General features: G+C 37.9%; 2 protein-coding genes across 2 annotated transcripts in view; both read right to left on the bottom strand.

Annotated features, from left to right (window-relative positions):
• The window catches only part of FMN2 (formin 2), a 409,490-nt gene that overhangs the window by 364,513 nt on the left and 20,124 nt on the right, over nt 1-24,853 (bottom strand). The gene's annotated exons all lie outside the window — the stretch shown is intronic.
• Nucleotides 16,860-17,173, bottom strand: LOC101640698 (cysteine-rich PDZ-binding protein-like). Its single transcript, XM_045294278.1, is given in 2 exon segments — nt 16,860-17,023; nt 17,026-17,173. Coding segments are annotated over 2 exon segments (312 nt in total).

Raw genomic sequence — 24,853 nt, 5'->3', positions numbered from 1 at the left:
GTAACACGTTCTGGTCTAATCCTACTTGTAAGATTGAATTGAGGTCATGATAGTGGGGGGCAGGAAGCACCAACGATCTAGAGGAAAGTTGTGTGTTTCATCAGTGCTATACTGCACCCTGACTGGCTTATTTTTTCCCTGTTACCCCTCTATAGGGGAATGTCCATTTGTCTACAGATGGGCATTGGGTCTCCACTCCAAGATTCCCCCACCACTCCCAACCCCCCTCCCATTCACCCTGGGTATGATTTTGTTCTGGGTCTTAGACGCCTGGTACCTGATCCCATTGACACCTTGTGATCACACAGGCTGGTATGCTTCTTCCATGTGGGCTTTGTTGCTTCTCAGCTAGATGGCCTCTTTCTTATCTGCAAACCTTTAAGGCCCCAGAAACTATATATTTCGATAGCTGGGCACCATCAGCTTTCTTCACCACATTTACTTATGCACCCATTTTGTCTTCAGCGATTGTGTCGGGTAGGTGAGTATCACTGAATGCTGGATTGTTATAACAAAGTGTTCTTGTGTTGAAGGAAGACTTGAGTAGAGGCCCAATGTCTATCTGCAACCTTTATTCTTAACATATACATATGAGTATATAATTCTCTACCCCTCTCATTTTATATATATATAAATACAATATATAGCCATACAAAGCGATGACTTTGACCTCTGTGATTGTTAGACTTAGTGTCAACTTGTCTGGGCCAGGATTCTTAGTCGTTTGGCAGTAAAGGCCTTCCCCATGATGTGATCTAACAACTCCCTTCATTGAGACCACCTTGGCTAGTGTCACAGTTAAGTGTCCAAAATGCCACTAGCCAAGAGTACCATTGAGTCTTTGATTTGGTACCATTCCTTAGGGAGATCCAACTGGTGGCAGTTTGATCTACTTTCATAGATTTCATAGAACCACTCTCATAATGGAAAAAGCAGCATTTTATTTTTACCAAATAGACATTTACTATGGATATAGGTATACCTTTCTTGAATGTTATGCCACACAGCCATCTGTGAATTTACAGCATGTCTTATCTACATGCATGCTATCCCACAAAGCATCACCTCAGGTCAAGGGATTCACTTACACAGCAAATGAATTGTAGCTTGGGCCCATGCCCATGGAATCCATTGGTTTTACCATGTTTCCCATCATCCTGCAGCAATTCACTTGATAGGACAATGGAATGGACTTCTAAAGACACAATTATGGCACCAGTGGGTAGCAATCCATTGCAGGGCTGGAGCAATGTTCACCAGGAGATCATATATGCTCTAATCCAGGGGCCAATATACGGTGCCAGGATTTATGGGTCCAGGAAACAAAGGATGGAAATGGGAGTGTTACCAGTCTCTATTACTCCTAGTGACCCATTCACAATATTTTTGCTTCCTGTTCCCTCAGGTCTGGAGACACGGCACTGATTCCACTGAATTAGAAATTTTGAGTTACCCATATCTCTGAATCAAAAGGTACAGAAATTAGTTATTGTATTGATCCTGATTTTCAAGGTAAATTGAATTGATATTGCATAATGAAGATAAGGAAGAATATATCTAGAAACCAAGAAATAGCTTAGACTGTTTCTTAGTATTATCATGTGATTAAAGTCAATGGTAAACTACAGCAACCCAATCATGACATGACCACTAATGTCCCAGACTCTTCAGGAATGAAGGTTTCAGCCACCCTGTCAGACAATGAACACAACTAGCCAAAGTACTTGCTAAATGCAAGGGGAATGAATGGTGTAAGAAGGTATGGCCACATGATCCGTTAGCGAAATAAGGATTGTCATGAGGATTTCCTCTTTGAATGCTGCACCAAATATTTTTGTTTGACTGTCTTGTAAAATATAAGATGTAAATAGGGTGTTTGGGGGTGTATGCATATTAGTTGATTCATGTTAAGTACAAGTATGGCTTTATTATTATCTTTGCTTGAAGAGTATGAATGACTTTAGAAGATATGTACAGGTGCCAACTTGACAAGAAGTAGGTGATAGTTAGGTTTGGTCAATTTAGGTGGGCCAGGATTCTTGGTCTTTGTTAGTTGAAGCCTCCCCCATCATGGAATCAGCTGTGAACAGGAAAGCAGTCTTAAAAGGATTAGGGAGAAGAATACAAGGGGCTGTATCCTCTCCTGAATCCTCTTACAACTGCTTTGTAGCCCTCCATGTTGCCTGCTGTGTACATTCAGCTCTGCAGCCACAAGCCTGATCTTCTAACCTTGGATTCGTTTGTCTCTCTCTCTATCCACCGGTGGCATTCCTGCTTCTGGGTTCATCTCCGTGCTTCCTCATTTGTTGGCCATGGAAGCAATATGCACGAGGAAAGGCTTCAGCTTAGTATTTGACTCACAGGCTTGAAGCAGACTGAGCACACTGACAGTGTGGGAGCCACTTTCTTCATATGGATTTTTTTTTCACATATACATATAAACATCATTCATGTTGATTCTCCAGAGAACCGAGTCCAACACAACTGCCATATATATATATATTTTAACCTAATGGCTACTGGAGAAAGAGAGCAGGTTGTTTACATCAATTAAAACTATACATGTAGAATAAAGTTTTGTAGTTTTCCTTTGTTAATCTCCCACCAGACAGCACAGCTGTTCTCATCATGCACACATTCCCTTTTATGGCACATGCCTTTGAAACAACAATATTATATAATTGATCAAGGATTCATGAGGGGTGGAGGGGTGGGAGGGAGGGGAAAAAAGAGGAGCTGATACTAAGGGTTCAAGTAGAAAGAAAATGCTTTGGAAATATTGATGGCAACATGCTTAATACAGTTGAATTGTCATAAGATTTGTAAGAGCCCCCCAATAAAATGATTAAACACAAATAAATATTTTTTTAAAGACATTCACTATGACAAAGTAGGATCTAGTCATGAAAGGACAGTTCAAATTCAAAATTAATTAATATAATCTACCACATAAACAAAGAAAAGAACAATCACATTATCAATAGATGCAGAAAAGGCATTTGACAATACCCATTTTCAGATTAAAAACACTCAACAATATAAGTATAGAAGGGAAATTCCTCAATATAATAAAGGCTATATATGAAAAAATCAACAGCCAACATGATGCTCCCTGGGGAAAAACTCGAAGCATTTTCCCTGAAAATGGGGACAAGAAAGGGATGCCTCCTATCACCACTCTCATTCAGCATCACCCCGGAAGACTTAGCCAGGACTATTAGACAGCAACAGCAAATCAAGAGAATCTAAATAGTTAAAGAAGTGAAACTCTCATTATTTGCTAATGATATGATTCTAAATAGAGAGAGCCCAAAAGACTGTTGGGAGCAAACAAAGGATTCAGGAAAATAGCAGGACACAAAATTAACAAGCAGAAACCATTTGGATTTTTGTATACCAATGAAGAAAGATCCAGAAAAATATCAAGAAAACAATACCCTTCAAAATAACCACACAAAAGATAATATACTTAGGAATAAACCTAATTAAAGAAACAAAAGACTGGTACAAAGAAAACTATTGAACGCTATTACAAGGAACCAAAAAAGACCAATGCATGTAAATGGAAGAATATCCAGGTTCATGGATAAGCAGACTAAATATTGTGAATATGGCAATACTATCTAAAGCAATCTATAGATACAAGACACCCCCATCCTAATCCTAACTTCATTCGTTAAAGAAATGGAAAACAAATTACCAACTTCATATAGAGGCAAAAGACTCAGTATAAGCAAAAAATTCTTAAAAAGAACCAGGTAGTAGGTATCACACTACCTCACCTAAAAAACTACTATATAGCCAAAGTAGTCAAAACTTCTAGATTCTGGTACAGTGAGAGATACATAGATCAAAGGAAGAGAACAGAAAACTCTGAAGTAAATGTTTCTACGTAAGGCAAGTGATCTTGGGCACAAGACCAAACACTATCAAATGGAGTAGGGAGGGCCTTTTTAACAAGTAATATTGGAAAAATTGGATCTCCATATGCAGAAAATGATACAGGATCCATATCTTTCCCCATGCACAAAAATAAAATCAAGATGAATTAAAGACCTACATGTAAACACCCAGAGCTATAAGGATGATCGATGAGAACACTGGGGCAAATTTAAGGTCTCTATTGCTGGAAATACTTAGACTACCAAATATAATATAGGAAGCACAGACTGTGGAAGACAAAATAGATGACTGGTACCTACTAAAAATAAAACACCTATGAGCATTATAAGACTTCATCAAAAGAGTAAAATGGGAGCCCACAGATTAGATAAAAAATTTTTAGCACAGGGAGGGTAAAGGGAGAATGGGTAGGGAAGAGGGAACCGATTACATGGAACTGTGTGTGACCTCCTCCCTGGGGGACAGACAACCGAAAAGTGGATGAAGGGAGAAGTCGGACAGGGCAAGATATGACAAAATACCCATTTATAAACTATCAAGGGCTCATGTGGGAGGGGGGAGCGGGGGAGGGGAAAAATGAGGACCTAATGTCGGGGGTTTAAATGGAGAGAAAATGTTTTGAGAAATGATGTACAAATACGCCTTACACAATTGATGTTGTATGGATTGGGATAACAGTTGTATGAGCCCCTAATAAAATGTTTATAAAAAAAAAGATATTAAAAACTAAAACAAATGTAAAAAAAAAAAAATTTAGCAATGACACAATGGACACGGCTCTAATTACCAAAATCCATAAACTCTACAACACCTCAGTAGGAGGATAAGACAGATAGAATAGTCTTTGGCATCTTAAAGGCTTGTTTCCAAACAAGCAGCCATCTAAGTGAGATGTCAACTAAATCCACATAGAAGAAGCATACCAACATTTGTCACCCAAGGATTGTAAATTATAATCTAAAGCCAAAAGATGGCATAATATCAAGCTTAAATCATGAGAATCTAGTTTGCAGAAAGCTATGGATGACAGAAGTGCAAAATATATTTACAATATCTACATAAGAAGTAAGCATTTCATAATTTCCTCCAAACCATAATTGAGGGATGGGAGTAACCTGGTTATCAGACAGAGCATTGGAGAGGTAATTATAGGAGAGCAAGATGATAAACCTGACTTGAATGGTTAAAAACTTATCATTTGGTCTCTCCTCTGATCTACTTTGGACTTAATCTGGTTTTCAATATTTTCTGTGTTGTTGTTTTCTTCATATTTGGGTTTATCTCTGATGTATTCTGTCATCGTGAGTAGCCTTGTTGAATTTTGTTATGTGCTTTTACTGTTTTTCAGCATTTGAAACCCAGGATCGAGGAAACTATAGAGACAACAAGCAGAATAAGGGTTCCTCGGGAGTACGGTAGGGGAAGTGGGGCGAGGGGTGTATAAATGGGAGCTGTTATCAAGGAGTTCAAGAAGGAAGAAAATTCTTCAAAATTGATGGGGTAGCAATTGTACAATACTGCTTGATGTGATTGAACTATGGAATGGTATGATATCTGGATTAGCTCTTAATGAAATGGTTTAAATAAAATAAGGTAAGAAATGACTGAATTAAAAAGTGGACAAAAGACATGAACAGACAGTTCGCCAAAATAACACAAAAAAGTCTAATAAATGCATGAAAAACAATGCTCATGATCACTAGTCCTCCAGGAGATGCAAATTAGAACTACGAAAGATATCATTTTACACCCGTAATGATAGACCAATTCAAAAACACAGAAAACAACAAATGCTGGTGAGAATGTGGAGAAACTGGAGTTCTGATACACTGTTCATGGACTTATAAACATGTACAACCACTATGGAAAGCGATATGGTGCAACCTAAAACAACTGAGAAGGGAAGTCCCATATCAATGAGAAATACCATTATTGAGCAAATACCACTATTGAGCATATACTCCAAAGTAAAAAATACAACATAAAAAAATGCTCTCTCATGTTGCTTACAGCACAGTTCACAATACCCAGAAGCTGAAAACCACTCAATGTCCATCAATAAAAGAATGGATATAGAAACTGTGGAACATACACACAATGGATTATTATACATCCCCAAAAAGCAGTGCTGAAAGCATGAACCATCTCATGACATGGATGTAACTGACAATCACTATGCTGAGTGAAGTTAGCCAATCACAAAAGGACAAATATTGTATGAGTCCACTACTTTAAGGATAAACACCAAGAAGGCAGGTTTATGATCTCTTGGATCATGTAAACTTTCTAATTCAGTCTCCCCATGAGGCACAGAGACTTGCTAGTGTCCATACCATTTGTCACCCCTTTATATGGATATATATAACTATATATACATAACGATATATAACTATAACTATATATATAAACTTCTACAGAGGAGACCTGACTTCAGCTGTGGTCACTCCTTCAAGAAAGGAGGAAAAGGATAAGACCATTCATTTGCTGGCATACAGCATTGAAATAAGGTCACCCTAAATCAACAGACACTCCGACAAGAGTGGTAAGCGAGCCTCATTGGAAAGTCAAGTCAGGATGCAGGAAGAGTGCATGCATGTTTTGGAGAAGACATTTGCATTTCTGATGGTGGGTAATGGGGAAAAGCAACATCCCATTTGGGAAGAAAAAAGATTAACAATATTTATATAGAACCCAAGGGGAGATTAAGCCCGGTACTATATTCCTAATTAGACTCTTTGGACCTAGCTTCTATTCAGCTTGGGGTGATACAGTCCATGACCTATAAACTACTGGAACTTTAGGCTCTGTCTTTTCAAGGCGCACAACTTGCATAGGCCATACTGGAAGGACTCGATGTGGAAACCCTATTAAGTGAACTGGGCTTTACCTCAAACTCATCTGTACTCTTTGGACTGAGGCTGAAACTCCCTAGTGTGAGAAGCAGCAGATGATTGCTATGCAAAGTTATGGAATTGGAAATAGTTGGACTTTGATTGGATCCCTTGCTTTTAGGGTACCCAGTGAAAGGTGGCCTTGGACCAAAATATATCTACTATTTAATGCCCTCCTTGCTTTACTAGAAACCCTGGTGGTGCAGTGGTTATGCATTGGGCTGCTATCCACATAGTCAGCAGTTTGAAACCACCAGCATTTCCAAGGCAAAAGATTGGGCTTTCTACTCCCATAAACAGACTTGGGAACTCACATGGGTTTACTCTGAGTCAACATTGCCTCAATAACAGTGAGATTTTGGTTTAGAATCAGCCCAAAAAGGGAAAAAAGACATTTTAATCTCTCAGTGAAGTAGGGCAGTGAATAATATCACGCACGTAAAGTAGGCAAAAAAGAAGTATGTCCAATTCCCCTAAGACTCAGCATAAAAGGGGATAAGGATCTATCATCTGCAATAGGCACTTGCACTGTATCAGGGTCCAGTCCATAATGTATGATCCTAAAATGCAACACAGGAATTTATTTTGAAAGTGTTCTTGGTTGGTTGTGCCCCAGATGGTTGGCCAAAACAAAGAGAAACAGGAAAAAAAAAGGTCCTGATAGAAAATTAAAGCATACAAAGAAACAAAATTTGTACAAAAGGGTAAGGGAATCAGGTCCCTTCAGAATTCTGTAAGGAACTTTTTTCAACACCAAATGATATAGTTAGGAAACTTGTCTCTTCAAACCTAACCAGGAAATTGTCCTCACAGTTGGGCAGTCTAGACACTAAAGTAACTTAAAGAGTACACTTCAGAGAAGGAAATACTCTAGAAAGAACTAATAAGAAGGGATGATAAATAAAAAAATTATAAACCAGTTAATTAAAAAATTAAAAGAAGAATAATTCAAATTCAAAGAGTTCTGAAAACACAAGATGCAAGTAAAATATTGGGAAAGAATGGTTTGTAAGTACAGCAAAATCTGTTAACCATGTAGGCAAAAACCTGTCAGAGAAGAATACTTCAACTATTTTTTTATTGTACGAAAGCCATGACCTATGCGACATGAGCAGACTCAGAAAATCACTGGGGATGCAATGCATCTACAAGGTAGTACAGATGTCCAAAGTGAAGACGGACGTATGATCAGAAATGAAGCCTCACTCTTCAGCTTCCTTTTATATCACTAATTTGTGTCAGAGAATATTACGCTTAGCTACTATTCTGAGTTTGTGTCTTACTTTATATTTTTCTTTCCTTTTATGTCTGTACTTTTTTTTCCCAATAGGAAACAACACTCCTATTTATAGCAGGAGAGATAATGTTGATAATTTTCATTTTGTGTGAGCTATTCACAGTTTTGACATAAGGTCCCAAATTCCTTAAACTTTATAAGCATTCACTGCCTTCCTCCTCCCCTCAACCCCAACAAGCTTTTTCCTTCACAGCCATGGACAAGAGAGTGAAAATTTATCTCTGAAATAATTTTTATCTTTGAGATTATCAAAAGGATAACTGAGGAGAAAAAGACTATCAAGGAAACTGTAACTGACATGTAGTAAAAGATAAATTTATTCAATTATGAAGGAAAAGAATAAAATACATGTGATAAAATCTGTCATGGACTTAGTTTAGTTCCCCCAAATGTATTTTAACTTGTCTGGACCATGATGCTTCCCAGTGGTTTGGCAGCTATGTAATAATGTAATTTTACACCATAATAAGAACTGATGTGATTAGACAATCAGCTATAATAGGATAAGGGGGATTCCCTGGTGTGTGACCTGCATCAGCTTTTATCTTAGAAGAAATAAAAGGAGACAGAAGCAAGCAAGTAGAGGAGTGAAAACCTGACCATGACCAAGAAGCCTGAATTAGAACCCATCCTTTGGACCCAGGGTCTCTGTTCTAAACGTGTTCTTTACTTAGGGCAAGATGGATGACAAGACCCATATAGATATCCATGGGATTTTGGGTCCACAGATATTGAAAAAAGACAGTTTCCTACAGAGACCCAACATAGAGAGAAAGCCTTTCCCTAGAGCTGACACACTGAATTTGAACTTCTAGCCTCCTAAATTGTGTGGAAAATTCCTGTTTGTTCAAACCATCCACCTATGGTACTTCTGCTAAAGCAATACTAGATAACTAAGACAGACGAAAATTATGAAGAAATCAATGAATCTGCTTCCGAGTAGTTTCATTAAGCCTCCACCCAAAATATTCCCATTTCAGGATCTCTTATGACAGCAAAAGCAAAAAAGATGGCAAAACTTCTAAAAGGTGATAGATTCTTAGCATCTAACAGGTGGTCACTGAAAATCAGCATTGATTCGATGACAGCAAGTTTGCTTTTTGTTTTGTTTTGTTTTCTACGATATGTACTAATCTAATAGACATGGTGCTGCCTTTATGAATGAACATTATTAGAAATTTGACCCTACCATCAACCTCCATGATTAATGTAAATAATACCCAGTCACTTCAGAGTTTAATCTGCATAAATCAACAATTCATGTGACGTGAGTTAGAGCTAGACTATACTTGTATAATTTCATTTTCTCAACACTGTGTTAAATTCTATATGAATGGATAAAATAATCAATAGAATTACCTTATGCCCCAGGGGGTGGTGACTGACAATGTTCTCTATCATATAACAATGATGAGACCTGTAAAGATGACCAGGGACACATGTAAACCATAGATACACAAATGGATTTTGGACTTGCAGTTGATTCTAGGCCCAATCTAAAAACAACTAGTTCTTATGACATGGCCCTGCTGTGTGTACACCCTCATGAAGTGATCACTGAAGATACGGATGTTACATCAAAGTGTGGTGAAAAAACGGATTGTTCCCAGCCATCAAAAAGAATAACATCAGGAGCCTTAATGCGTTGTCTTCAAACAAGCAGCCATGTAAGGGAGGCATCAACTAAGTACATATGGAAGAAGCAAACCATTCTGTAATACCAGGATTATAAATAATACAATCCAAATGCAAATAAGGGAACAATATCAGAGCTTAAATTGTGAACACCCAATACTCATAAGTTTGTGGGTGACAATGGAAGACCCAAATCCATTTGCAGTGTCCCTACATGGATTAAGCCTCTGGTGAATACCCTCTGACCTTAGAGAGATATAAAAACATTGCTATCAGACCGACAGCACTGTAAATTTGATTGTGGCACATGTAGTTATTTTAAATGTAATGCCTTATCATTTGCTCTGCCTTTGGACCCATTTTTAAAGTTGTCTCATATATTAAAAAAGAAAAAAGTGAAGGGCAAATGCACATGGATTGATCCTCAAGCAAATCCTCTCTGGCCATGGACCAGGGATGTGAATAACCTTGCTATTGTGTAGAATGCAATGGAAAGTGGATTGGTATAGAACCAGATAGGTTAAAGTCTAACACCTTATTATTTGGACCCATTTTAAATTTGTTCTGGTTTTTAATATTTCCTTCTTTTTTGATTGAAGTTTTTCTATGGTTTATTTTGTTATTGTTTTTTTTTAAATGTTTTCCAGTATATGGAATCCAGGATAAGTAAATATATAGAGATAGTAACTGGATTGATGGCTTATTAAGGGCGTGGGAGGGAGGTTGCAGGGAAATAAAGTGACAATAAGTACAAGAAGGAAGAAAGCATTCTGGAATTGATTGTAGTGATTATTGTACAACTTATACTATATGGCCTAACTATTAAATTGCATGGTGTGAAAATCATATGTAAATAAAACTATTAAAATATTTTTAATTTTAAAAATTTCTAATAATAACAGTCCACTTCCATAAAGATGAAGATTAGACAGAAACATGACGTAGACTCTCTACAAGAAAGGCATTATGAACCAGAGAAAACAAGTACAAATGATTATCCTGGATCCTTGAGCTTAAAAGGAGGAGGAGAGAAGTGGATTAAATACCAGCTGCAAGAAGAAGCTGAACAAAATTGTCAGAGAGGAGATATGTGGGTAAATTGCTGACTTATTTGGTGCAGGCATAATCAGTTCTGCTGACTCAAGACAGCCTCCAATTGCATTCACTTACATCCAATTGCAGCCTCTTACACCCAAAAACTGAGCACATACACACACGCCAATAAAATCCCTGGTCTGTCCTTGGATCGGTCAGAACCTCATCGTTGGATTGGTTTCCAGTGCACCACTCCCACCTCAGAAGGCACTTGATTCCACCTCATCAAGACAGAAGACATGACAGTATCTGACAAACAGCCTGTTGCTGACACTCTGAGTGGGAACAAACTTCTTCCATGAACAACAGCATTGTCCCCAGCGATCCACTTGATCTTCAAGAGCTCCTTTCTAGGTATAAACACCCTAACACCTCAGCTAAAAAAGTCAAGCTTCCCACCCACTGGCTCCTCCCTTCACACACAGTGAGCTCTGTGGCTGGCAGAAGTTGTCATACAGGTAGGTACAATCACCCACGAGTTTTCTCCTCTCTGGATGTTGCCCTTGTCCCGTTTTCTCCTTTCCTTGTTTTCTGTTCTTTCCTTCTTGTTTTTCCATTCTTTCCTTTTTTCACTTTTGTTTCTTTTTTATCCCCCTATTTTTTTTTAATTTTTGCTACTTATATTTTCAAATTTATTTGCTCTTTTCTTTCCCATGCTTCCCAGTTTTGTGGATTGTATTTTTTCTTGATCTTTCACACTTTTTCCATTTTCTCTACCACTGTCTTTACTTTTCTTTGGCTTCTAGCTTTATTCTTTTTTCTAGAATCACTTATGTCTTTTCTGCTTTTTTAAAAATTTTTCGTTTTTAGCTGCTGTTGGTTCTTTATAGCTTCTCTTAGGAATACTATTTTTTTATCCCACCCCACTGGAAACAGTAACCATACCCCTATGATCAGCTATATTCATACTTGCATAGCCACTCTTATGAAAGCTAATATCTACTCTTATACCACCTGATTACCAAGAGATATACAAAAGCCAAAGCCAAATCCAACTTCTACAGTCCTTTATAAAAACAGCAACAAGAGAAGCGAATACACACTCTCATCTCTATTACACCCCCTAGAATGTAGTCTCACAAACATACAATTATAAATGAAATACAAATGCAAGACTACAATGTTTTAGAAATCACAATTTCAGTTCATATGAAGAAAAAATGCAGTGGCTCAAACAAGTGACCAATATACAGAGCCAGAAGATGTTTCTTATGAATAAAAGGCATTGGCATTATTAGATAAGGCTTTCAGAAGAATGATGTTTAGACACAGTGTTAGATGAGGTTCTCTAGAGAAGCACAACCAGTGGTATTTAAATATCTTAATTAAGTGAGAAGATTATATCAAGAAAATGACTTATACTGTTATAGAAACAGGTAAGTCCAGTCTGGTTTTAAGTCTGTGAGTTAAATGTTAAGCTGGAGACTTCCCCTGACAAGTAGATTATGAACCCAGGACCATAAGGAATACCAGACAGTACAGGGGGGTGAATCTAAGATCAGCACGTCAAGCTCATGACTAGTGAGGTGAAGTAATCCAAAGCCAGCAAGTCAGTTGGCAGGTCAGATGACTCGTCACTGATGGCTCAAGAAATCAGCAGGTTACTGGTTCAAGTCCAAAGAACTGAAGGTGGATGAGCCATATAAAAAATTCAGACCCAGCAACAAGCTAACAAGCTTTCCCCACAGTGTCTTTATAAAGGAAATAGTTACACTCCCAAGGACATGTCATTTCAATTGCATCAGGGCTGTGACCTGGGTAAGGGGGTTGTACTCCACCATAATCTTAAAACTGCTTGGTTGCTCACAAAAGATCCCATTATGAAGTTGATTACATTGTGTTAGGTCACATGACAGGAAATTACTAGGCCCCCAACTGCCATACCACTGAGACTCCAAGCCCAGCAACATTGACCAAAAAGCTAAGCTTCACAGACTCTTCAGCAAATTAAGAGAAAACTCAACAAAAAGGAAAAAGATGAGAATTTAGAAAAAATTTTTAAAATACTCTAAAAACAAATTGATAAAATAAACAAATAGAAAAATAACAAATAATAATCCAACTAGTGTTAACATACAGGAACTAGGTAATGCATTAAAGAGCAAGGAGTAAAATTGAATTCATGTAAGATCGGTATGATGGCAGGTGATGGGATCTGGAGGCATGATATGATATGGGGTGTGAGGCAGCAGGACCAGGGGCACAGCATGTGATGTGAGGTGGCGGAAACTGGAGGTGCAGTATGGTTCCAGCAAGAAGGGAAAAGAAAACAGGGCAACCAGCCCTTCACAGGGCCTTCTTTTACTTAGGTCACACCCCAAAATGTGGTCACTGGTTATGACTTTATTGACAGGTTAGACTCCACCCATATTTGTTGACAGGTGCCACTTTGGCACAGACACACCAAAAAAAAAAAAAAAAAACCCTAAACATCACAGTAAGACTCTTTAACAGATAGTGTAAATGAAACTAAAGGACCCATATTTCATAACGTATATAAAAAGAAAATCAAGGTATATGCAAGACCTAAATGTAAATCCTGAAACAAAGAAGATCATCCATGAAAAACCAAGGGCACACTCAGGGTCCCGATTACAGGTTAATCATCAAACAAAATAAAAACACACCAACAGCTATAGGAAAAAAAAGATGACTGAGACCACCTAAAAATTAGACACTGTTGTGCACCAACTGATTTTTACTAAAAGAGAACCAACAGACTGAGAAAAAAAATGACAGTAGCTTATCAGACAAGGTACTAATCTCTAATACAGAAAACTTCACATCTCAACCAAAAATAAAATTTAAAAAAGACAAATAATCCAGTTCAAAAATGGACAGAGGACTTAAACAGATATTTCACCCAATAAGATATTCAGGCAGCTAACAAACAAGTGAAGGATCACTTGTCATCTTTAGTCATTCAAGAGATATAAGTCAAAATAACAATGAGATAACACACACACACAGAGCATTAACAGCAAAGTTCAATAAAACTGAAAATAAAAAATGCTGACAAGGTCCAGAGAGATTGGAACCCTCACACACTGTTGGAGGGTCTGTAAAACAGTACAACTACTATGGAAAGTAATATGGTACTTCCTCGAAAAATTGGGAATCAAAATGCCACATGACCCAGCAATCCCTCAAAGTGGTACATATCCTAGAGAATTAAGAGCCATGACACAAATAGGTATATGCATTTCATGTTCATCACAGCAATATTCTCAATAACAAAAAGATGGAAGAAATCTAAATGCCTGTCAGTGGAAGAATGGATAAATATTGGTACGTGTATACATACACATACAATGGAATACTCCATGATGTTAAAGAATAATGATTAAAAACAAAACAAAAAAGAATAATGATGAATCTGCAAAATACCTCTCATAACATAGAATAACCTGGAGGACATAATGCTGAGTGAAATAAGCCAATCACAAAAGGAAAAATAGCATGTGATTTTCCCACTACAAGAAGCATTCCTAGATTACAGAGGTGGAAGGAGTGTGGAGAGGAAGAAAAGTTGAAGGCTTGAGGGTAGATAAGTGTTAACTTGGAGTAGGGGAGGAAATACATGGTGTCAGCAGCACAGCCCCTTCGCTCTGCCTCAGGTTGGTTCCTTTGCTCTGTTCTATAGTCTCCAATGCAGTAGCCTCTTGTGTAGCAGAGCCACTACTGTCTCCATCACTTGAGATAGGAATTTCTAATGTGCCCCATGCTGGCTCTTCTTTGATGGTTCCAGAAATACTCTCTGTTCCTGTTTCTGAAAAGATTTTTTTTTTCCTCAATGGAAGTAAACTTTTATTAATTGTTGTATTAGTCTGAGTAGACTAGAGAAACAAATTCATAGACACTCATATGTGTATTATAAAGAGCTTTATTTACAAGAGCAATTGAATATTGAGAAAACATTCCAGCCCAGTCCAGATTGAGTCCATAAATCCAATATTAGCCCATTTGTCTGATACCAATCTATAATGTCCTCTTCAGACTCATGAAACACATGCAATGATGCTGAATGCTGGACAATCACAGGCCAGTGGGTGGAAAGTCTTGTGGATCCAGTGGCAGTGGAAGTGTCTCAGCGCTGGCAGGGGTCTCCATGTGAATCCTTCAGATCCAGGGCTCTAGTATAGCTCCATGTGTCTTCTCCACAGGAATGCCTTGCAGGGAATAAGTGTGTGTCCCGCCTCCAATGAGCTATTTATCTCCGTAGTATTCCTAATGAGGTCATCAAGCTGCGACCTGATTGACAGGCTAAACTCCACCCCTTCACTCTTAATTCTCAAATTGACACCAAATTATGTAACTACCACACCTGTTATCATGAACAAACACTACTTTATCCTTTAGGCTTTCATGACAGCTGAATTCAAAGTATTATGTGTGTGGTAGTTATATAATCTGGTGTCAATTTGAGAGAATTATGAGTGAAGAGGTGGAGTCTAGCCTGTCAATCAGGTCATAGACAATGAGGCCTTTGTGTGGGCATGGCCTTATGCTGAGAATTCTGGGAACTCCGGGATTTCCTCCTTGGAGGCAGGAAAGACTCTGTACTTACTTCCTTGGAGACTCTCCACTGACAAGACTCAAGACTCACCCCCTAAGAGACGCTTTACAGACAAGACACATGGCACACTGATAGACCCCGTGCCCTGGGAACTGGAGGAGCCACATGGAGATCCCTGCCAGTTCTGAGATGATTACAATGACTTTCTACCCACTGACTTGTGATTGTCCTGCACTCAGCATCATTGTATGTGTTTCATGAGTCTGAAGAGGATTTTATATATTGGTATGGTATTGGACATATGGGCTAATATTGGACTTAGGGGCTTGGACTGGACTGGGTTAGGATGATTTTTAATATTCAATTGCTCTTATATATAAAAGTCTCTCTAACATACATATGCGTGTTTATGAATTTGTTTCTCTAGTCTACCCAGACTAACACAAGGTGTATATCTTTATTTTGGAAATCTAGCATATATATTTGGAAGGGTAAAAAACAGGAGGAGAAGTCAGGGGCTAGAGCAGGAATCAGTAAACATTTGAGGCAGAAGAATGCATCCTGGCCTTCACAAGAATTTAACAATTATCCAAGAGCCATAAATATATTTCTGCAAACAAATGAAATCTCCTTTATCTAAATAATATCCTTTAAATATTACCAATTTTTTTTCAGAGCCACAGGTATAGTATACGGAAAGAGCCACCTGCATATGGCTAGGGAGCCTCGAATTTGCCAACTCCTGGGTAGAGGATAAACAGTGTTCACTTGGGTTAGGGGAAGGTAATATAGAGTAAGAGAGAGAATTCCTTTTCCAATGTTCCCTGTTTTTATACGAAGGGAACTGGAAATCTCACTGCAAGAACAACAACAACAACCAATGTCCACAAATCTAACTGGCCTTTGATTTGAGTCTGGGCTAATGACAAAGGAAACATCCAGAAACATTCAGCAATGGTTGCTAATATTTGAATAGCTTGTGATTTTGCAATTAGAGGTCAGCTGATTCTAAGAAACCTTAGAACCAGTAAGGGAATGTACTATGCAACCAAAAATAAGAGAAGAATTATATGCCTAGATATCCAGAGCAAAATACCCATAATCTCCTCTCCATTCCTGTAATGCCTACAACCGAAGAAGGAAAATATAACAGGGATTACAGGAATAATGAGAAATGAAAAGTACATAAGACCTGGGATTATTGTTTTTTATAATTGAATTTACTACTTATTACAGTTCAATAAAATGTTTGTAAGAAAAACAACAATTAAAAGAGAAGACTACTTACATTTTTGTGATTCCTTAAGAGCAAAAGAGTGACTATGGATCCATTTCTCTCAAACTTAATTATGTGTCTTTAAACAAGTTATTTTGCATTTGAATATCTATGTTATGTTTTGATAGTTCAAAGCAGAAAATAAAATCATGTAGATGTGAGAAACATAATCAACACATTAGATGGATGTTACTTGGAGTTTTTGTTATCCCAAACCATATAGATACGGGAAACAGCATTAATACACTAGACAGATGTTTGCTCGCAGTTTTTGTATCCAAAGCCTTTTTGTCCCCTACACATTTCACAGATGCCTTTTCTGTAGGCACAGCCTTGACAGTAATGAGAACATGGCTGGTGCACAGAACTTTTGCAAATCCTGCAAGTGGAGAAGTTATTCTTTCCATAGGAAATCTAGTTTTTTTGTTTATTTTTTAGAGTAAAGCTTTATTTTCATTCAGCTTTCTTATACCACTTTCAGTGGTATTCCTTGCACCATCTTTCCATGTGTCTGGAGTGATAACAGTCCCAAGTTTATTTTCATACTTTTTGCACACCATCTGTTCTAGAACAACGGTTCTCTAAACAACGGTAGCAATAGCAGCTCCCTGAGATGGCTCATTCTTACAGCATGGGGAGAGGCAACTCAAATGAACTAATCCCCCCTATTAGTATTTCCCACACACTATTTGCATATCCCACCTAGTCATTTAGTGGGAGTTACAGAGACATGAATATTATTAATTTTAAGAAATTCTACTTCACCACAATATATAACCCTGCTCAATAAAGTGTAGATCTCATGGCAAAGAGGGTTGCAGGTTGAGCTGCTAACCATAAGATAAGCAGTTCAAAACCACCAGCTACTCTGCATAAGATGGATAATGCTTTCTATTCCCATAAAGAGTTAGTCTCAGAAACCCACAGGGGTTTGGAATCAACTTAAAGGCAGTGAATTAAGTAGTTAACAGTTGATGCTTGGATAGACATTGAGGCTAAGGGGGTGTGCCAAGAAGAGTGTGAGTGTATACTCATGAATAATATATATCATGAGTATACCCTAAATAAATACAAATTTGACAGAAAAGAGTTATATATGTGTATTTATCTTTGCTGCAAATATACCCATGATTATGGTGAAACATACAGTGGACAAAGTTATGGAAATGTCTTAAACCAAAACCCTTGAGGACATGAGTTGTTAGGTCTGAGGGCTCCATACCATGGTCTCAGGGACTGACATCAATTGGCATAACATAGTTCACAAAGACAATGTTATATGAGGAGGTACCTCTCCCCCCAAAAAAAACACCTCATAATTTCCCCCCAAAAGCTATGTATTTAAATTGTTTACAAAAATAACTTTATCACTCTCAAGTATTCTCCATTACACTTAATTTGTCAATTATGTGATTCCATTCTTGGAAACATTTTTCAACAGAACCTCCCTTGTTTTTTTCTTCCCCTCTCCTATGTCATCAAATTGCTTTCCTTTCATATTCCTCTTCATTCGAAAAAACAAAAAGAAATCACACAGAGCAAGGTCAGGTGAGTAAAGTGCTTGGAACAAGAGAGAGGTGATTTTTTTTTTTTTTTTTTGCCAAAACTGGTGCCCTGAGATGGCTGTGTGAGCAGGTGCATTGTCACGGTGACAAAACCAGTCCACCATCTACCACAAATCAGGACTTTTTTTTGTCACCAACCATTACACAGTGTTTCCAGAACCTCTAAATAGAAAGCTTGACTAACAGTCTGACTTGGTGGAACAAACTCCAAATGCATTATGAGTCGACATTTTTGTCCATTCAGGAAGTTGATGTGCAACATAAGATTTGTCACCAATCAACATTGCACCTTTTTTTGAAGCGAGAAAACCACTAGTACACTTGTTTTTCCCATAGTGCTGTCATTGTAAGCTGTGTTCACCCTCACGACACTTTCTGCAGCATTTTTCCTGAGCAGGAAACAGAATTCACAGCTGCATCCTGTTCTCTTAAATTGGCCATGACAAAAACTGAGGTTTGGGTGAAACTGCTTTGACCAAAAAAAAAAAAAAAATTACTGTAACCAGAGAGAACCTTCCCAAGTAATGCCACTGGGTGCACTAACTCAGAGTGAGGGTGCTTGATACTCACCAAGCAGGGATAAAATGTCTATTATGAAAGTCCACTCTGCCCAGTGCAATTCCGGTTTTTGTCATACTTTGGTGAGTTGAAATTGGAGTCTTAAAACCTCCTAGATACCTAAGGTGAAACTATTGGTTTCTCTTGGCTGGAGGGAAAGAGGAGTATTGAAAATCTAAGACATTTGGAAACAATTAATACAATGAACTAATGGGCCACTGGAACATCAATCTCCATTACCCTAAAACAAGAACACTAGGTAGTGCCTAGCTACCAACGAAAACTGCTCCTAATGGTATCACATTGGAAGGTCTTGGATAGAATGGGAGAAAAATATAGAACAAAATACAAAACCATAAAAGAGCCTAGGCGTGCTAAGTGATAGAAATTGTTGGAGACACCCATAAGATGATGGCTTTTATTTACCCCTCATATCTGAAACTGCACCCACCCCCATGTTAGACTATTTAACCTCTTAAGATCCAAAGGGAAACATGTGCAGAGGGTTAGGAAAGGAGAGGAATGGAAACAAGGAGCACAGTGGGATAAATGAGGGTACATTGAGATTGTAATGGATAAATTAAATTAAAAATATGCATGCATTGTTGAATGTAAAACTGATTATCTGATCTTAGAATTATCACCTAAGTCACAATAAAAATTTAAATATAAAAGTACTTTTCACCTGAATGGCCATGTATGGCCCTAAAGTATGAGAAGGATGGGGGACTCAAAGGTTATAGCAAAACTGGATGGTGATGTCTTGATTGGGAAATCCAGAAGAAGGGAATTTAACAGCCAGGAGAAATGGTGGATGTAATTTTCCACACATTGAATCTCCAGGAACTGTGTGATTTCTACATGAAATGTCCCAGTTGCTCAGGAGGAAGGTGTGGGTTAGAGAAAAGAAGTCCAGAATCTATTGGTGACTGGTGAAGCAAAGAGAGTACATATAAATCAATAGGCTTCCTCATATAAATTAATAAGATTACTCAGTTTCTGCAGTTTAGCCCAAATCTAAACCTGAGATATCAATTCCCTCTCTGAATTATCATCAAGGAGATGGTTTTGCAAATGATCTGTGAATTTAGAGTCAAACAAGGCTCTTAAGAGAAATAATTCAAGGCAGAGATTAAAGGGTTTCAGGATTATTGTCTTAGGTTGGGTTCTGTGGATATACATACAAAGCCAAGGAAATTTAAATGTATATATCTACCTGTCAAAATCTACTCATTACCATGGAGAATCCTGGCTAAGCCTAGCTGAGATGCAATCATAACTATCACATAACCTTCTCACTTATGTCCCATTTTCGTCCCAGTTAAATGTCTCTCCACTGAGTACTGCTGTTAGTTGCCATCAAGTCACAATTGTGATCCACGGTTTTCACTGGATAATTTTTCAGAAGTAGAACACAGGCCTTTCTTCCTAGTCTTAGTCTACAAACTACATATGGAATCTTCCTGGATCTCCTATATCAAATGCAAAAACTCTACAACCGAATCATCACTATCCTTTCTATCTTTATTATTGCAGTTTTATTCAACTTGAGATGCTCATCTACCCCTTAAATTTGATATCCAATATAATAAACACATATCAGAATTTTACTATAGACAGAATAGAAATTAATCAAACTCTCTAGCCTGAAATAAATTGTCAGCCTTCCAAATATTTTACACCCCCAAAGCTACTCAACCAAAAGAGCACTATAACTGCAGTGAAATATAATCATCTTGCAGAAGAAAACCATGGGTTGCTTTAAAATGTAATCCTACCACAGAATGTTCATATATTTTGCCCTCTCTAAATAGGCAATTATTGATGTACAGCTTCTAGGAGGAAAAACAATAGGCACTAAGGGTAGGCGGAAGGAGGAAATGATAATTGTCTACAAGTATATAGGCTGAAAAATGAGTTGTATAAAAAAATGGGTGAAGAGAGACAGTAGTCAGTGTAAGACAGGGGAAAAATGATAAATTATCAAGGGCTCAGGAGGGGGGCCAGGGAGAGGGGAAATGAGCTGATACCAAGGGCTCAAGTAGAAAGAAAATGTTTTGAGAATGATGATGGCAACACATGTACAAACGTGCTTGATCCAATGGATGTATGCATGGATTTTGACAAGAGCTGTACGAGCCTCCAATAAAATGATTTTTAAAGTTGTAAATATTATCCCTGTTACCTCATTGCTTTTATTGCCATTTTAAAAGACCAGACATCTATGATGTATCCAGAAAACTTTCCATAAAGATTCAAATTAATTTACTTGGAATCCTGAAATAGTTCTATTCGTGCCCACCTGTTTCTTTTCTTTTCTTCTTAAAAATCATTTTATTGGGAGATCTTACAGCTCTTATAGCATTCCATATATCAACTTTATCCAGCATATTTGTACATATGTTGCCATCATTTCCAAAACATTTTCTACTTTCCCCTCCCTCACCTACCTTCCCACCCTCATGAATCCTTGATCAATTATATATTGTTATTATTGTTTTGTATATTGCACTGTCTCCCTTCACCTACATTTCTGTTATTCCTCCCCATGGAGGGGAAGAGGATTATATATCCAACCTTGTAATTGGTTCCCCTTTTCTCCCCCTTTCCCCTCCTTGACCATTCCCAACACTCATTCTATTGCTACTCCCACTACTGTTCCTGAGCGGTTTATCCGTCCTGAGTTTCTGAATGTTTCGAGAGCTCTTATCTGTACCAATGTATGTTCTCTGATCTAGCTAGATTTGTAATCTAGAACTGGGTCATGGTAGTGGCAGTGACTGCAATGTGTGTGTGTGTGTGTGTGTGTGTGTGTGTGTGTGTGTGTGTGTGAAAGCCTTCAGGAACTAGAGGAATGATGTGTTTCATTAGTGCTATACTGAACCTTGTTTGACTCATCCCTTCCTTATAACCCTTCTGCGGGGGGATATCCAATTGTCTACATATGGGTGTTGGGTCTCCACTGCAATCCCTGTCATTTGCATCTATATAGTTGTTTGTTTTGGATACCTGATACCTGATCCCATTGACATCTCATGATTACACAAGCTGGTGTGCTTCTTCCATGTGGGCCTATTTGCTTCCCTGCTAGATGGCTGCTTGTTTAACTTTTCAAGCCTTTTAAGACCCCAGATGGTATATCTTTTGATAGCCAGGCACCATCTGCTCTCCTCACCATATTTGCTTATGCGCTCATTTTATCACCAGTGATTGTGTTGGGAAGATGAGTCTCAAAGAGTGCCAGGTTATTAGAACAAAGTGTTCTTATGTTAAGGGAGGCCTTGAGTAGGGTCCACTGTTTCTTAATGTATGTAATCAATCTGTACTTTGCTTAAGACCAGTGATAATGAAAAAAAAACAAGGAACTTCTATTCTTCTGTTCTCTAAGATATCATTATTATCACTCCAAAATTCTAAATGAAATACCACAGACACATAAAAATTATTTAAGGTGTGTATAATAATGTATAATAGAGAAATTGAAAATATAACAGAAACCAATATAGTAGTAAAATAAAATTACTTATTTATGGCTCTTGTAGCCATTTCTTTAATGCCTACCAAAAAATTAAGTAAAAGCATATAAATAAGGTATTGATCAGTTTCATCATTCCTGAGTAAGAGCGATTTCAGAAGCAGGAGGAGAATGAATCCTGGAATGCTTAAGAGAAAGAAGAACCACCAGTGGAGCTATAGTAGATCTCTGTCTGAAGCGGCAGGTGTAAAAGGTACCAGAAGCACCAAAGCAGAGGAGCTGCACCAGCAATATGATGTGGCAGGGAGGCAGGATGTTAGGTGGCCATACTGTTGTAGAGCAATGACTATATCTTTAATTTTTTTTAAGGTCCAGTTTATAGTAACCTATTAACTTCCCCTATAAATCCTCATAGTCATGAGTATTGTCTGGGAGTTCTGTGTTGCCATTATGATGGATTCAATAATCTCTTTTTAACCCCGCAGAGAAGTAGTGTGCTATGGGAGGAATGGTTAGTGTTAAAACCGGTTAAAAGAAGGGTTAAGGGTGGAGGTATGCCTGACCTCTGTCTTGTGGCCATCAACCATGGGCTGGTATAGAGTTGGATTCTCCTTCTCCTTTGTGTAGTCAGAGGGGTCATATGTGGCCCCCATACCATTTCCTCAGTGTTTAAATAAAAAAATAATACCACTTTTACTGTACAAGTTGTGATCAGTAATTTAAATTAAATTAATTAATACTCTTCATACTTTAACACAAAACTATCCCTTGAAATCACAGATGGGTTGAGCAGGTAAATATCACTCAATGAGTCCCTTTAAAAATCATTCACGTGAGACCAAAGGTCATAAATCACTGTAAAATAAAGAAGGAGTTAAGAGGGCAGGTAAACTAGAGTTAAAAAAACAAAGAGACAAACAAATAAACAAAATGACCAGGACAGAATGAATGAAAATGCTGACATATTGTGAAAAAATAACAAATACCACTAAATAATTTGTGTAGAGATTATTAAGTGGGAGCCTAATTTACTATGTAAACTTTCCCCTTAAATACATTAGTACAAAGGAAAGGAAAGAAAAAACTTAAGATCTAAACTCCATCAAATAGATGACTATTTACACATAATTAACCTAAAAGGATTTACCCGTATATTTGGTTCCAATATTAGAAACAGACAAGGGAATGTCAAAAAGTATTTTTACTAGGTTCTAATTCATATATACACAAGATTATTCCAAACTTTGATATATTTGTCTTAGTCTTGTTAAGGTACCTCCAGGGGAAAAAAAAAAGAGGTCCACATAATCTCTGGGGACACTAAGATCAATTGACTAAGGTCAATTGGCCTAATATAGCTTATGAAGACAACATTCAACATCATTGATGAGTAGCAACCTTGTGAGAAGACATGTAAGATACAACTTTTGGTCTCTCCCTGTCCAGAGGAAAGAAGAATTATTAAAATAAAAAGAGATGGAAACAATTATTTCAATGGACTAATGAAACACTAAAATATCTGTTTCCATAATTCTGAGACCATAAAAACTAGATCGGGTTCAACTAACACTATCAATTGCCCAAAAGGGATCACATTAGAAGGTCCTGGATAGAATGGGAGAAAAATGGGGAACAAAACCTAAAATCACAGGGTAATTGGTCAGTAGAGATAGGTGAACCCCTCAATACTATGCCCCTTAGTCACCCTTCAAGTGTGGAGCTGAACTCACATCCACGTGAAGACAATGAATTATTTAAAATCAAAAGGTCAGCATTTACCCAAGAGCAGAGTACAGAGCCGTGAGGCAGCAACTTAAGCCCACATGGAGGAAGCATACCAAGAAGCACGCAACCCAAAGATGTTATGTACAAAACCCAAATCCAAAGGCGGAAATGGTATCAGAACTTACATTGTGAACATCAAATCTGCAGAAGGCAATGGATGACACTGGGAACCCCCAAATGTCTGCAAGACCTCTACATGGATTAAGCTTCTGATGGATCCCACAGACCATAATTGGGAGGGATGTGAATAGCCTTACTATCACACAGAGAATCATAAATGTGACAATGGCAGATGGAATTAGGTTACAAGGTTATACCTGATTATTTGATCTCTTTGGGGACCCATTTTAAATTTGTTCTACAGTTTTTAATACCTCCTGCTTTATGTTTGATTGAGGTTTTGTCCCCTCTGGTCTACTTTGTTATTGTTGTTGGCTTTGGGGCTTGCTTTTTTTCTTGGAGGGTATTTTTTCCAGTCTATGAAGTTCCAGATGTGTGAAGCTATAGAGACAGTAACTAGATTAGGGGCTCTTTGGGGGCACAGGTTGGAGGAGGATGGGGGGAAATGGAGAGTTAACCAGTACAAGAAGGAAGAAAATGTCCTGAAACTGATTGCAGAACTCTTGAATGCAAATAAACTACAGAAGCGTGTGATATGTGAGCCGTATGTCAAGCTATATATTTATTTATATATGTAAGCATTATGTATACATGTGTATATATATATGTGTGTGCCGTGTGTGTGTGTGTGTGTGTGTGTGTGTGTGTGTGCGCGTGCTTGTGGGTGTGTTTTGTCTCAAAACAAGCAACCATCTAAATGAGGAGTCAGATAAGTCTACCAGGAAGAAGCACACCAG

The sequence above is a fragment of the Echinops telfairi genome, unplaced genomic scaffold (assembly GCF_000313985.2).
Source record: "Echinops telfairi isolate 266 unplaced genomic scaffold, ASM31398v2 ScPeMD7_3509;HRSCAF=4178, whole genome shotgun sequence".
In the NCBI taxonomy this organism is placed as follows: domain Eukaryota; kingdom Metazoa; phylum Chordata; class Mammalia; order Afrosoricida; family Tenrecidae; genus Echinops; species Echinops telfairi.
This window is presented reverse-complemented; position numbering and strand designations above follow the sequence as displayed.